This window comes from Oryzias latipes, chromosome 24 (genome assembly GCF_002234675.1).
Source record: "Oryzias latipes chromosome 24, ASM223467v1".
Lineage (NCBI taxonomy): Eukaryota > Metazoa > Chordata > Actinopteri > Beloniformes > Adrianichthyidae > Oryzias > Oryzias latipes.
In genome coordinates, this window is record NC_019882.2 from 5,247,069 (window position 1) to 5,263,268 (window position 16,200).

Here is a 16,200-nt window from a genome sequence, read left to right on the forward strand (position 1 = left end):
CCATAATGGATTTATTGCTATAGTGGTTCGCACACATCAAAGTAATGTATAATATTCAGCAACCATGCTGTCTCATGTTACAAGGATGCTGCTAATAAAGTTGTTCAAACGGTGAATCCACATTTATTATTATGTTTAGAAAATTCCAGTTGTGGGTTATGTCTGAATTCCTTACCTATTCCTAACTAAAAAGCTATATTATGCAGGACAATCTGGCTTTGAAAAGCAATTTGGACACCATGCTTACTATTTTTTTATTTTATTTATGTCAAACGGATCATACATGTTTTTTATGACTATTTATGAATTCACTATGTTCCTATGATGAAAACAATGACAGTTTATTTAAAAAATACATTTAAATGCATTTTTTCATGATGCATTGCGGTCTATGTTCCCCAATTTAGTGATGCATCGAGGCATACTGGTGTTTCACAGAGACTTCTGGTAAATTTCTAGGCCACTCAATTTTGGAATTGTAGATTTGGACAGCACTACAAAATGGCACACTCACTATAGAGTGCACTATGTAGTGAGTAGTGAAAGAGTTTGGACACAACCTTTTTATTTGTATCTGTCGCAATTTAACAGTCGAATGAGGGGGAAGTTTCCGTACATTTTTTTTTTTTTAGCTTTCACGTTGCCTCTAATGGGTTAAGGCAAAATCCATAACACATTTTAAAGGTTCTAACTAGAAGGCTAGAGGATAAGTGAAGTTTAAACCAGCTGCAGATATTTCACAGAGGATGAAGATAAACTTTACCCTCAAAAGTTAAGGAAAAATGGAAGTTAAAAAAAATAAAGATTGGACATCCACTTGAGCCTCATACAGGCCAGTCCATGAGAATGCAGAAGAATAATGCTTGTGTGCAACTTTATATATCCGCACATCCTGACAGAGTTTGACAAAAAGACAGAAACTTCCTGGAGAAGCACATCTGTCAACCCTGCAGCCCTCTGCAGCCACAGCACACTGCATCCCTCATCACACAGACAAATGGAGAAGGTTATTAGAAAAGACAGCCGTCAAAGCTTGATCAAAGCTCCTCTGATCCGAGAGCTGCGCTGACCGTTCGGGAGGAAAACAATCATGGACCTTTTGGGTCTGACTGCAGCAGGTTACAGGAAAGGAAAGCATTTCACTTGGCGCGTTGCGGCGTTACGTTCCTTACAGGATGAAAAGCTATGGGCTAAAATGAAACATGTTGATCCACTGACAGCCAGTCGTTGAGTGGTGATTTATGCTGCTGGCTGAGGAGGCATGGAGACGTGCACTCTTCCAGATGGCGACAGCTCGCCACTGCCACTGGAGCCTTCACTGCAGCTGCTCTCCTCTGAGTCATAGCGCACCAGCTCTCAATTCATGTGTGCAACTTTTGGCAGCTGGGAGCTGGCTTTGCAGGATGGAAACCTTATTTGTGTGCATGCATCGTCAAAGAATGCCGGTTTGTGTGTGCTCACCCAACCAAACGGCGAAATAAATAAGCAGAATTGAAAAGGAAAGATGTTATTTGGCCTCTTCAGGTGTTTGCTGTCAAATGACTCAATCCAGAGCTTGGTCACATGCTCGCCTCTTCTTTTAGCAGATCCTCACACTGCAGCAAACCCCTTAAAAGGGATCGTTCAGTTGGCGCTGCCTGCCACCCACTCGTGCCATGCTGACATTTGAGAGGAACTCTGAGCTTATTGAAAAGAAGAGGAAGAGGGATGTGGTAGAGGAGGAGGAGGGCATTAAAGTTGTGGAATGAGGCAGAGGGTAGAGCAGGAAGCTCCAGGAGAAACTGTAAGCTGGCGTATTGATAATGTAGTCAAAGACTGTAAAGGGGAAGCGAGCGCTGCCAAATTCAAGCACAAAATCAACACAAGTGGGCGAGAAATGAATCTTTTCCTTCCTCCGTGGCTAATCTGTTCCTTCATTTCTACTTTCCCGATCACATGCATCTTGCAGATACCGGCGGACTTTCAGGAAAAGCCCTTATCACAGCCCCAGACGTCAGAGCTAAAGCGGGGGAATCCAAGAGGCTGACTCATCGGCAGAGGGAAGGGGGAGAAAAGATGCTGTTTCTGGATTAACAAGGTAGCAGAATAAATCCCATGATTTACATGGTATGACTCAACCCCCTCACAGAAAAAAGGGAAATCTCTCAAATCTGTGTTTTGAATTTTCTTCTCCTGCGTTGATTAACTTGAGGCAGGCATCTAAGTAGTTACACACCAACTACCAACATCGTTAGCAGCAGCAGCAGGGGATAATGACCTGCTGAATGGATTTCATGTGCTGCTGATGGCACTCTGCACAGGGAAGTGTGTAATCATGACAACAGTCTTTGAGGATTTTGGGATAAGCAGAGGAGCTGATGGAAGTCTAAACAGGAACACATTTCTGTTGATATTCAAAAGCTTCGCAGAAAAACAACACCGGGGCTTAAGGGGAGGTAGTGATTTTTAGACAAACAAAATTAAATTTGATGTCTATTTTGGCAAAACTGCTTCTCTAGATAAATTACTCGTCCTCTTTCGGCTTCTCCCATCAGGGGTCGCCACAGCGAACAAGTCGCATGGTAAACTTGGCAATGTTTTACGCCGGATGCCCTTCCTGACGCAACCTTCTCAAACCGGGCTTGGAACCGGCAAAGGTAGAGAAGGGAACAGGGAGCAGCCCGGAGTCGAACCCTGGTTTCACGGACGGAAGGCGCCGCAAACCAGCACGAGCTAAACCGGCTCCTCTCTAGATAAATTACTGACACTGGAAAATACAAGAGAAAAGAGACCGCGGGAAGACACACACACGCATGCACGCGCATACACACACACACACACAAACAAGTACATGCTGCTCCCAAACAGAGAAGGAAAAACACAGCATCAGCCTGGAGAGATGAAATACATGGAACGGTGCCAGGAAACCCTTCTGAGAGTCGTCCTAGCAAACCTCCACTTCCTCCAGCCCAGACTCTTCACATTTTTACACCATCTTTTCAGTTGGTTCCTTTCTTCCAAGTCAGTGGTTTTGGTTCGCAGCTTCGCAAATGTCGAAAACAAAACATTCTTTGCAGCCCCACTCCGAAGTAAGAAGCAGTAAAATTCAGTTCATTAAAAATAGAACACAAACGGCTAAACACACACGGCAAGCCGGCCAGTGGCCACCATTAACAGCACATTGTTTACGAGTGGAGCTCGCATGGACAGGTAGTGATTAGACACAACAAAGAAACACCTCTGCAAATCTTCCAGGATGCAGGGAGCGGTTTTCCTCCATACAAATACGTGTGTGTTGCATTTGCCTCAAGCAGTTATGCACAGACCTATAGAGTGCGCAGCTCAGATGTACTTAGCGTTCCATTCATGACTTTCAAAAGGCTGTCTAAATAGGCTTTTACCAAAAAAGGACTATTGAGGTAAAAAAAAGAGGCCATCATGGCCGCTTTTTGCATCACTGTCAGTAATGCAAGTTTTATGAAAAGCTGTGCAACCGGGGACGTTAATATTGAAATCACCTCTGGAAAACCAACTCCGGAAGTGTATTAGAGAAGTGTTGCTTAATCATCCTAATCGTGAGGTCAATGAGAAATTTACATCTGAGAGGCTTCTCTCTTCTGAGTTTGGAGGCACTAAAACTCTTTGATTCGGCACTTATCCTTTCACTCATTGTAGCATTAAAGTGATGTGTGTTTATATAGAAATACATAAAGAATATGGCAAAACCAATCCTGCCCTCTATTCAGGAAAAGATCATTTTGTTGAAAGGCATTCCATCTACATCTCTTTTCACACAAACGTGGATTTATAGTTTGACCTTTAGGTCCTCTTTTGCCACAAGTATAGGTCAAAATTTTGAGCTCTAATGAGCATCCTAAGGTCACAAAAGTCACTGTTTTTTTGCATCAAAGCAAAAAAAAAAAACACCTTTGTTTCGAGGATTTCTTTAAAGGTCGAGCCCTGCTTGGGAAAACACTAGTTTTGAATTTCCATCATTTATTTTACAACTACAATTTGAGGGTAAAATTCAAATATTATGAGTGAGAACTACTCAATCTGAGATCTGTCATGCATCTGCACACATCTGTTCTGAGGCACATGTTGGTTTTATACACAACCAATATCTATATTTACACTTTATTTAAGATATCAGGTTAGATAAGACAAGGTGGTTGGTGGGGGGAGCTGGCTGCTCAGACCACACAGGGCAGAGGGAAGCAGTAACCTCCCTCTACACTTAAACTCATTGCAGTGGGTTTTTCTCACACACCACTTTCCAACAAATACAGGTTCTCCACCACTTCAACACCACTTCATCTGCATAAATGAGTCAAAACTGTTTGGATGAAAAAAATAATCGAAGCTGCTTGGCGCTGAATTCCACAGGTTTCCTGATGTTAGTCAACACTTTGTGGCAGGTCTGAGTTGCATCTGCCAGCAGATGTCTCAGTTAGGAATAAACACAACACAATCCACCTCACGTTGGCACTAAGCTCACACAAATCATCCTAATTTAAAAAAAGAGAGACAAAGTAGAGATGCTGTTGTTTTTTTTTGGAGCTTAGGTTGTGGATGTTAGTGAGGCTAACACAGGATTTAATATTTGGACCATTTTCCTTTACTCCTTTCCTTTACTAAACTACTAGTTAGTCATCTCTGTCACTTCATATCTAACTCCAGGGCAAGAACAGTAGTTCCATTTGTCATCCATCTCTCACCAAACTAAAATCATTTTCAATGCTGAAGCAGACTATTGTGGACCATGTTTGCTAATTTCACCCAATCTTTTTAACCCGTTTTGTCCCTTTTGGGGTCACGGGGTTGCCGGAGCTTAACCTGGCCACTCATGGGCGAAGGCTGGGTACATCCTGAACAGGTCGCCGTTCTGTCGCAGGGCCACAATCACACACCCATACACACTTAGAGTAACCAAACAACCTTCCTTTTTGGAGGAAGCTGGTATCCCCAGAGAAAAGCTCCTCTATTGTTGACTCTGTTTCAGGTCCCCCAGCTGAAAAAATTGAAACGGGGGCCTTCTTGCTGTGAGCTAACCACTGCACAACCATACAGCACTATTTCTAAATGTTGTAAAAGACCCACTCTGATCATCTTTGATCTATTGTAAAAGCATTCCCATAGGTAATTAATTAGGACTTTGCCGCTTTTGGCCAAAATTTAAAAAGCAAACTTTAATTTTAGGACATAGTTTCTGCAGACAGCAGTAGTTCATTAGAAATTTGCCTGTGATTTGTGAGCGGGACTGTTGATGCCCTCTCCCACTAGCTCACAGCCCCTTACACCCCCAAACTAATATTACCTGTGCAACAAAAACGTTGAGCAATATTGTTTCTATCCGGCTGTACAGTTTTAAGCCAGATGCCAACTCAGACGTGAAAAACGAAGACGTACATGAATTAAACAGCTGATTTACAACAATTTGAACAAGGAAAACTCAAAAATTGCACATTTAAGCTTAATTTTTTAATATAAGTCCCCCATAAAGAAAAAATATACCACGAGAACTTGTTAAAAACACCAAAAATACAGTTTTCATCAGAGTGGGTCTTCAAAAAACTCAACCAGTAGTGACATCTTTAATATTTTACTGTGAAAGAATGAGATGTGGTTATTAATAACGTTGCAAACTGCATACTTCTTGTGTCATCTTGTGATTTTTGCACAGTTTAGCAAGCCAATGCATCACATGCACCAATCTGTGCTGCAAAAAGGACAAATATTCTACCAATTTAAAAATGTAATTCTCCATTATAGAAATGAGCAAAGAGACTTAACCAAAATGTTATTTAAAAAAAACAGTAAAGCATAGTAAAGGAGAGAACAGAGGGTTCTCAAATACCCTATAAGAAAATATTTATATACATAAAGGCCGTCACATGGACCAAAATCTAAGCCATGATGTTAAAAATACCCTATTAATACATGTACACCGCATTTTACCAATGAGCATCTCAACTTTTAGTATATTCACTTATCCTGACACTTTTTTCAGTTCAGATTGTTGATTCATATTAAGATGATGCACAAATTTATGTATGTATGTATGTATTAGATGAATTTGCAAAACTACAAAACTGTTTTTGGTAATCTCAAGAAAAAAAACAAATTATTTGTTAAATGTGTTAAATGATGAGATTTTGAACTTTTTTGAAATTTAGTTCTTTTTTTTTACAATCATTTTTGACTTAGTGGGGGAGCCTTATGGCTCTGTGTATAGAAACTCTCAAACTCTTAAAAAAAAAAATTGTCTCATCCACTGAAAGCTTTTTCTGCACTGGTGATTGGGCGCTTCAGTGCACCCCCATGTAAAATTTACATCTCTATCTTTGCTGCAGGGCTTCCCAATATAGGAGCCCCACCAAGAAAGGGCCAAGAATAGAGAGGGTGGGTGAGAGCAATGAAGGAGGAGAGATTTCAGAAAATTTCATCATTTAGGCCAGAAGCCATCTCACATATAAGTTTTTTGTTTTTTTTGGTGGGGAGGACAGAAGTGGAATAAAAGGTGGGGTCAGTCTTCCTGTTGGGTCCAGTTTAATGTTCTAATTCTTTGAAACGTGGTTTCCTGTGCGAAGGTAAGCAGGCACAGGGCTACCCCCTCTTATCTCTGCAGGGTTGCTATAATTCAATTAAAGCCGTGACACAGAGGTAAAGACAATTGATGCCTCGCATTAGGGAAACAACCTTTTAAGATTAATTAACCGTCACTGGCTGCTCAAACAGCTTCTAAATTATAATCTGCCTGAATTTGCACCATCTATAATCAAACACAAAAGAAAAAGCTCAGAATTTTCTTTTTATCTGTTCCAGGTTATTACTGATTCATGAGTGGTATTAATTAAAGCCTTTCGACTGTAGTACAGTGAGGGAAAAGGGAGGAAGAGGAAGGAAAAACAGTCCTACGTATTGTCTTTTTTTTTGCCCAATTTCTTGTCTAATGTGATTACAATCACATAAATAGACGCACGCTTGTATTTCCATAATAAAGTCATTAGAATTTGTTAAGATGAGCATGTAAAGGTTGTTAGTCCGCCTTTTCGTGCCCTTGTAAACAGCTATGAGTTAAACATTCAGCCGGTCAGGCAGCCAAACGCAAGAAAATCAGCCACAATTGCTTAGTTACTGATGCTAGCAGAGCTGCAACAGAGCAATTAATCACTGCATTCCCACAGGTGACTGTCCAAAATAAAGAACAAGTATGACTGTCATGGATTTCTGTAAACCAGAAATCTATGAGACTTGTGGGTTTTGCTGATTTCTTTATGAGCAAGCAAAGAAATTTTAGCTACGAACAAACAGGAAAAACAATATTTTATATTTGGGAAACTATGTGAAAAGAGAGCTGATTCCAGTCAGCACTGCATCACAAACTGATCTACTGCAACTGCAGGCACATCACATACAAATGAGTATTTAACATCAGAATATACTGACATTAAAGAAGACAGCTTTTCATCCAGATTGAACATGCAGATGGTCACGGGTACCTGGTGCTCATGCAGAGCTTCATCCTGGAGACAGAGATAAAAATCCTGCCGGCTGAGTCTCGCCGGGAATGGAGAAATCCCCCCCTCTATGTGCTATCTGGATTGGCTTGCCCAGCACTCCCTAAGAGCTCAGTGAAATCCCAACACATGCGCACCCCAGCACCACCTCCAACACAGCTGCCACTAAAGCCACAGCGCTCCAGCAAAAGCAGCAGCTGAGCCAAGAGGGAAGACAGGGACTGAGGTAGAAAGAGAGGACGAGTGGGAGGCAGGAGCTTAGAGGAAGAAGAAAGGGATATGTGGGGGCGGGATGATGGAGAGCAGAAAGATATGAGCCGAACAGAGGGAGGGAGAGGGATGGAGGGAGAGGCTTACCTGATAGCGTCTATGCTGTTCATCTCTTCCTCAGGCAGCTAAAGGAAATGACAGCATGTTAGTTGAGAGGAACCATCAAACTGGTCCAGGAGCTGCCAACTAGGACATTGCTCCAGCACAAAACTCATCCCACAGAGTAACAATACATAAACATGCAGCTGGAGCACTCCCCGTTACCTCCCTTTTTTTCACCCACTTTCTGCTTCCCCCTTCTCTTTCTGTCACATCTGCGCTCACAGGAGGGAGGCTCACTTTTCTTACGTGAGTGGAAAACAATCATATCATGACACAAGCGTGAGGGAGGGAGTGACAGAGCGCGAGGGGGTGAGGGTAAAGGAGGGAGAGTGGGAACCTCCACTGCAGATCCTCACACAGGATTTACTGTCAGCAGCTCTGTGTCTCAGATGCAAGAAAAGAAAAAAAGAGGGGACGATGCTGAAGAGGAAGAAGAAGAGGGGAGCAACCAGAGGGAACAGGTGGTTCAATCTGTTGAATCTTAGATCACTCCTGCTTGGAGGATCTTGTTTTATACCATTTTTTCCCTCCTGAATGGGCCACAAAAAGAATCCTTGTTCGGATTTGGCTTGATCTGGTGAAAGTAGGAAATGTGCTAAAACTGTCTGCGTGTGGTAGGTGTTTCCGTCCAGGGTCGCCAATAAAACGAGACAGAACGTTCAAATGCAACAGAAGGTTGAAAGTCTGCAGAGATTCTTTTTTTTTTTTAAACTCACATTTTGCACAAGTACAAGGACTTCTGCAAGGAAACTTTTGGACACACAGATTCACACTATAGTGAGATGAACACCAACAGGCTCACCATCCTGCCTCTCAGCCCCCACAACACCCACCTCTTCTCAAGCAGTTGCTAAGGTGACGGCAAAGGCTGAATTTTAATAAGACAATAAATTAAGGCAACGGGATCTTCTCCCTTTTATTAAATGGGAATAGTGCTTAACTTGATGATCCGTTTGTTTAGGGTTTGGAGGGGGGGGGGAATGCTAATAAACGGAATTGTGCAGGTTTGTCCTGGATGTAATTTTTCAGGGAAGTGAGGGGGATTTTGGCTGAAACCGAATGGATTATCATTTACGAGCCAAGCGAGTGTCATGCTGAGATGACAAATACAAGCAGTTTTAATGCTGTAATTGCTGACGGAGCCTTCAGGACTGCATTTGTGTAACAGCTCACTGCTGCAACACCAATTGCCTCTGAATCAAGCAGTTGTTTCCAACAGTTTTCCTCATTTCACTTCAGCAAGGTTACGTCTCATGCGGAGTAGATGATGGATGTCACTAAATGAATGTGAGTGAGTGGGCGTGTGAGTAAATGGCAGAATTGTTCACTTTAGATTGTTTAGTGTGGAGGAGTTGTTGAAAGGTGGAATGCTAATGAGCGCTCATAAAAGTGAGCGCTCGTGTCGGTCAGAGCTGCAGTATTGTGCAAACTTCCAAAAACTTCATCCCTCTCAGCCTGAGTGACAGCTGGACTGTATGCACATGCGGATCCACGGATTAAAACTAAGGTTTTGCTGCAAGATTTGGAGCATGCAACATTGACTTTCCACTCCCAGATACAGTCCTCGCACAACAAACACCCTAAAGCAGGGGTGTGCAAACATGTAGTGAGGTGGAAATATATGAGGGCCAACCAATCAGACATTATTTAATCTCATATAAAAGCATGACATGCAAATGACAGATTTACAGCGTTTGCCATTCCATTTCTTCACATAGAACAGAAATACACCGAAATACATTTTTACCAAAATTGCTTTAAATATTTTATTTGAAGACCAGAAATAAATTAAAGAAAAGGTCTGTCTGAAAAAATAAAGTTTCATCAGCATTAAATGTGGGTTCACATAAACGTTTACATATAATTAATTATTAAATGCTAATTATAATTTCTAAATTTAAATTATTTTGAGCAGGAAATAACAAATAGTTTTCTTATTTATAAGTACACAAGTCTGGTTTTGATTGGATAAACAAATCTGTTCCTTTTGCTTACAGTCAGTATTTTTAAAATGGGCCAGACATTTTTATAGACGTATGGTGGCTAAGACACACCCTCACATAAAAAGAAAACTTACCGTGCAAACAAAAAGAGAAACTCTGCAAACAAAAAGAAACATTGCTGCAAAAAAAAAAGAATGTTGCAATAAGAAAAGAAACGCTGCTGCAACTTAAAGATAGATGAAACAAAATTTATTTTAGTTGCAGCAATGTTTCTTTTCGTTCAATAAAATACATTTTATTTGCAGCAGTGCTTCTTTTATTTGCAGCAGTGCTTCTTTTTAATGCAATAAAGTTCATAGTGTCTGTGGTTACTGACTTCTTGGTTCTATTTTGTCTGTAGTGTCTGATAACAAAAGAACCAAGACGTCAGTGTTTCTTTCTATTTGCATCAGTGCTTCTATTTTATTTGAAGTAGTGTTTTCTTTATTTTATTTTTGACTTTATTGTTGCCACATGTTTACACCGGCTAAAAACGAAAAATAGCCAATATTCATTTTTAGAAAGTGCTGGTAACTGCATATTATTGATTTTATGACAAGGACCTGTGCCTGGTAGAAATTTGAAAGAGGGCCGGACTTTGGACATGCTTGCTCTAAAGAATGAATGATCCATGTGTTCAAATGCTGAATGCCTTTGTGCCCTGCAAAGCAATCTTGCATCAAATGGCAAGCTGTAAAATCTCTGCAAAAAAGGAAAAAAGCTCGTTTAAATTTCTGAAGGAAAAACAAACATAATTCTCGCCTTTAGTAAGTGTTTTACTGTTTCCCCACCTTAACAGTCCTTTGCTTTCACTGCAATGGGGAACAAACTAGATAATCTCCCATTGAAACCAATGAGAAATCACTTTAACAACTCATATAAGAAACACATTGAAAAGAATATACGAGGTGCGACTGTTGACAACTTAATCTCACAGTAGCTTCACTGTCTGTTCAAACTACAGCAGATTAGCTGTTAATGAAACATAGCGATGCTTGGAAATGACTCTAAAACCCTTTTACACTGGAGTTTTAGCTCCGATGTTGACATTCTTTTGACTATTGGAACTTTTCAACTTGTTTAACCCTTGTTCTATCTTAGATGACCCCACCCTTACATTGACGTGTTCTCCCTACCATGACAAAGGTGGATAAAGGTGGAAAGATTTCATGTAATCCATGGACACCAGTGAGGTTCACAAATCATTGAAGAAAAAAGGTTCAGCGCACTGTCTAGTGGGTCTAGATGACCCAACTCCCAATGTTAAAGTGCCTAGGATACCACAAGGGTTAAGCAATTAGTGTTATTCCAACTGATTCTGAAGCGGAGAAAAGCAGGTTCGTGCCGTAATGCAACACTTTATTCATGCACTTTATTCATGTGTGCAAAACCGATATGCAAAGCCGCTTATCTCCACATCAGAATCAGCTGATTCACATTGATTTTCTAAGTGGTCAAGGAGTTACAGTACGTCAAAAGTGTGTGATATTCAGTTGTCACCGGGCGACATCTCCAGTTTTAAGGGGTTAAGAAGTGGATCTTATGTGAAAAGATCACTTCTGTTTAAATGCATCTTCAAAGTCAAATAGAAAGTAATATGAAATAAATCTAAATTTGTCCACAATACAGTTTTCTGTGATGATAAAGTTTGGCACAAAGGCAAAAAGTTATATTTACTAAGCCGAAAGTATTTTTATTTCTGTTTTGGACCATTTTACTCTGAAGTGTCGGGTCTGACTTTCACTTTATGGTCACTTGGTGAAACGCACCTGACCAAAGTTGTTTTCACTTTCAAATGTGCTTCAGTCCGGAAGTCAAAGGGTTTCACTTTGCTTTCTGTCATTGAATTTTAATTTTTTATTTTATTTTTTATTTGGCATTGATTCTTTGAGCAGTTAAAAACAGGGTTTAAAAACCTTTGTGTCATTTAAATGATTAAATATAGAAACTAAACATGCATTTGAGGTAAAAATGCATGTTAAAAGTTAAAAGGTTCTAGTGTATGGAAAACACATTTTAACCAATCAAACAGACAGATACTTTCAAAAGGATTAAGCAGCCAAAATACAGGGTTGGTGCCAAAAATTTGATTAAAATATGTTTTAATTCATCAGCTATTATGACTTTATTTTGACATGTTGGATTAGTAGAGTGTTTCCGTTGGGTCAGCTCCATAGCAGTTTTGAATCAGATCACATTGCTGCCTGTGTTACATAAAATACAATAAATTTAAATGTCAATAAAATAAAATTACTTCTATTTTTTCATGCATTTCAAGCATAATTTAATGTCAAAGATTCTCTTCAGCTACATTTTTACACAGAATTAATGTTTAAAGTTGAACTAAGAGGTAAAAAAGAAATTATCCAAAGTGAAACAGTTTCTTCTCCTGGAAGTATTAGTTTATAGGCCTCCTCTGATTAAACAACTTTCACCACTCACCATATTGATGCCCCTGGGCAGAGAGGCAGATCTGTGAGGGGCTCTTGGTATGTCGCAACAAAAATCAGGAGAGGGAATTTTCCTCTTAAATCCTTGACTGAACTGTAAAGGAGGTGGAATCACACTGGTCTCATCTATCTCCAACTGTTCCTGTTTTATCTTCACATCCTGTGGGCCAGCATCCCAACTCACAGCATCAATATCTGTCTCCAGGTATTTCTTCTGCTGCCAGTCAGTGGCGTTTTTTGCTTCAGGAACCTCCAGTTCAGACAGGAGATTCTGCTGCAGGGCCATTGAGTCATGCAGCCTCCAGCTCTCCACTTCTTCTTCAAGCTGATCTGAGTTTGTGATGAAGACGCCGGAAGGAGATTGCAGCTTTCCGAATGCTTGCAGGGAATTGGGGTCCAACACATTAGAAGTTACTTCGTCCAGGAATTGGGAAAACTTCAGTTTGGCTTTGAACCTTTCCTCCAGCAACTCTTTTACACTTTTACTGCCCATACGAGTTTGTTTAGAGGCCCTCCCCTGATGCAGTTTGTTCTGATAGTTGCCCCCGCCCTGCTCTGCCTGTGGATAAGCTTCGCCGTGAGGATCATTGTAAGCACATGGCACAAGTTTCCCCCACCCACTCTTCTCTTCCAGTTGAGTTTGAAAAGCCTCCTGGCTCTGCCTTTTGATAGAACTGTGCAGGAGGCATGTAACCCCTGAGTTCCAGCTGTACAGGCTGCCAGTGCCTTCACTGCTGCTCCTGCTGCCCCCAGGGCTGCTGCTGGGAGCGCTAGCACTGGACGCCTGACTAGAAGACGACTGGTTGTAAAGTGGGCCCATCAGCTCCTCCAGCCACATATGCTCAACATTGAACGTCGAGCTACGAGAAGACTTGACGGATGACCACCGTGCTGTGCATCTCCTGGAGAGGATGCAGGCTGGGCTGCCAGTTTCCTCCATCGGCTCGACTGGAGCACGCCAGGATGTGCCCTCTCTCTAATAGCTGCTGCTGACCAGTGGTGAATGGTTCGGTGGATAGCTGAGAATTTGCACAGTTTTTACCCCAATCCACTTTCACTATTGGGCAAGCATGACCTAAAAATGGTCCAATACATTTCAATCTGGGCTGCACAGATGGCCTCTTCCCTGCCAGGACAACCCTCTGCTATGTTAGGCAAGAGCATCCATGTTCTGGGGCCAAAAAGAAAGTGAAAACAACAGTGAATCTGTTGTTAATCTACAAAAAAGAATTCCAGGTTTTGGATTAGATTAACAGGAGAAATCTATGAGTGCAAAATTGACTGCATTTAAATTGAGACCTGAGTAGCTTGTGTAATTTTTTTCAGGTCACTGGTTCCAGACAAACATTGATCCAACAGTAATGACAGCAGGGAGACACACACGCACATCAACACACAACATGATGGACAGACTTATGTCATAAATAATGACTCATGCTAGTGATCAACTAGATTGCCATACTTGTGGCAATACTTGTGACCGAATGTTTAAAATAAATCGCTCCTCACTGGTTTGGACAAAATGATTTGTTTAAAATTGTGCAGTTGCACCGCTTGAACCAATCCATAATACTCTCACGTCTGTGCATTAAGTGCGAAGCTGGATCTAGAAGGCACTTATCGTAGCTTAGCATAAAGGCTTGTGCCTGCGGGGGAACAGCTCCTCTGGATCTTTTAAAAGCTCAAAAATGTATACATATACACTTCCACAGAGGCTCAGCCCCTGTACATGTTTTTGGTAACTTTAAATTGGAACCTTGTAATGTTTGAAAGATGTACACTGGATATTACTAATTTACAAAAAATGCACATTTTTCTGAAGAGCCAGAGACTGGATCGCAGTAATACTCCACTTCAAGCACGACTTCGTTTTAATTCTAAAACAACCTAATGATGACAAAGCCAAGGAGGTGCAGTTAAATGTTGATTGTTTTTCTCTACATCATATATAGAATGCTTTCTAAAAACAGGTTCTCCAAAAAAAAACTCAAATAAAAATGGTCTAAAAGGGGGAAAAAAACTGAAAAACACACTTGTTTTTCTATATCACTTAGATCACATGTTTATGTAATAGATTCACTGTGTTAAAAATTCCGTCGTTATTTAGATGAACGCATTATGATAATGATGTCTTTACTAATATCGTGCCAACATAACTTTATAAAGAGCTCCAGTTGATATATTGTTGCTTTTTTTAGAAGATTTATTTCTTTTGAGGTCAGGAAGGGCTACAAGACTTTGTGGTCTCACACATCCAGCCTACAAACAACAATCTATGATTGGCCAAACGTGACCTTCAAACCCTGTTGAAGATCCACTGGCTGCTTCCCAAAAAAAGTCTGTTCTTCTCTATTTTGTGTTTCTCTGAACAAAATCTCAACCAGTTTTTGCCTTATTAGGTCATTTTCATAGTCTGTTTTTGCTTACATTTGTTATTTTTTGATTTTCTGTAAATCGTCCTTAATTTGTCTGCAATAAGATGTTTTAATAATTTTAAATCTTGTAATTAAAATGTACAATATAGCTTGTTGCTGTTTGCATTTCTGTGAAATTACAATTTCTCTAAGGCCAATTGTTTTTTTTTCTTCAGTTGTCAAAAATGCATTCAAAGAAGCATCTTGATAACATTTTTTTTACTGTAACTGTGCAAAAAAAATCTTGATTTGTTCACAGAGAAATGCATTTGAAATGTCTTTTTTTAATTATTGATTAATTTCTGTTGGATAAGGGCACAATAGATGAATTAATCAGATATTTTGTTTGTAATATTCTCATTCAGATTGTATCCTGACTTTGTCTAGTACAGGGGTCGGCAGCCCAAAATGTTGAAAGAGCCAAATTGGACGAAAAATGGAAATCAAACCCCCGTCAGTTCCATGCATTGATCTCCTGCTACGCAACAGAGTCCGATTGCTGTCCAGGGGTGAGGTTTTGCGTCACTTTGTCGTCTGTTTAGAACACATGAAAACATTGCTAAAAAGCAAAGACCTGAACTACCCGCAACTGGAAGATGCTGAGTGGCTCGAAAAGCTGCACTTTTTGGTGGATATGACTGACAGGCCACCTAAACGAGCTGAATGAAAGTCTCCAGGAGCGGCAAATGCCCGAAGCTGTTTTGTCATTCGAGTGCAGGCTGACTGTCATGGGCCACGCACGTTCCATTTTATTGTTTTTTTGTTCGAATCCTCAAAATAAAAATGACATCAAAAATCGGATTTATTTATTACATTTCTTTAATTTTATCAAAGCAATGAAACATAATTCATTGATATTGTAATGAAGCTAAACTTGCACAACAGAGCAGTCACGTGACCCGTCGTTCTCCGCAGAATATCATTAATGCTTATTATGTATTTGTAGCAACTTAGTCATTATTATAGTAGGCTAATATAGCTAATATAGATACATATTGCATGTGTTGCCTTATTTTGCGGCTCCAGAAATATTTGTTTTTTTGTTTTTTTCGTCCAATTTGGCTCTTTCAACATTTTGGGTTGCCAACCCCTGACTTAGACCAATCACTGCTTGGTGATGTCGTCTGGATCCAAGATGGCAAAAAATGTCTAAAGGAATTTCACTGGAGCCGTAAGTCAGTCTATGGGTGATGTCCCACTCAGTCAGTCCAGTTCTCTTATACAGTCAACGTGTCACACATGTGAAGTGCACAAATGACATGAGTACGGACACAAATGCCTACTGATGAAACCTTTAGTTTTCTACGCTGCCGTTGACTACAGAATTCCTGCCTTCTCCAGCTCTAATTTTAACATTTCTTTTTGAATTTGTTTAGCTTGGACAGGGATGCATGCTACTTCTGTTCACAGCTGTCACAGTGGCAGTAATGTTCATCAATATTCAGGGCGTTACATAACTGCATCAGTAAAACTGCTGTCAGTC

General features: G+C 40.4%; 1 protein-coding gene across 5 annotated transcripts in view; it reads right to left on the bottom strand.

The window, feature by feature from the left end:
• LOC101162970 (brain-enriched guanylate kinase-associated protein) overlaps nt 1–13,258 on the bottom strand; it is a 28,864-nt gene extending 15,606 nt beyond the window's left edge. Inside the window, exons 1-2 of one of the 5 annotated variants that reach the window (XM_020714461.1) lie at nt 12,296–13,258; nt 7,857–7,894 (exon numbers count right to left, since the gene is read on the bottom strand). In XM_020714461.1, coding sequence (XP_020570120.1) covers nt 7,857–7,894; nt 12,296–13,243 — 986 coding nt within the window. In that variant the 5' untranslated portion in view covers nt 13,244–13,258. Of the gene's footprint in view, nt 1–7,428; nt 7,770–7,856; nt 8,092–12,295 lie in introns of those variants that run through there. The other 4 variants (XM_011491536.3, XM_011491537.2, XM_011491535.2 and 1 more) reach the window with 4 other exon arrangements.
• Nucleotides 13,259–16,200: the final 2,942 nt, after the last annotated feature.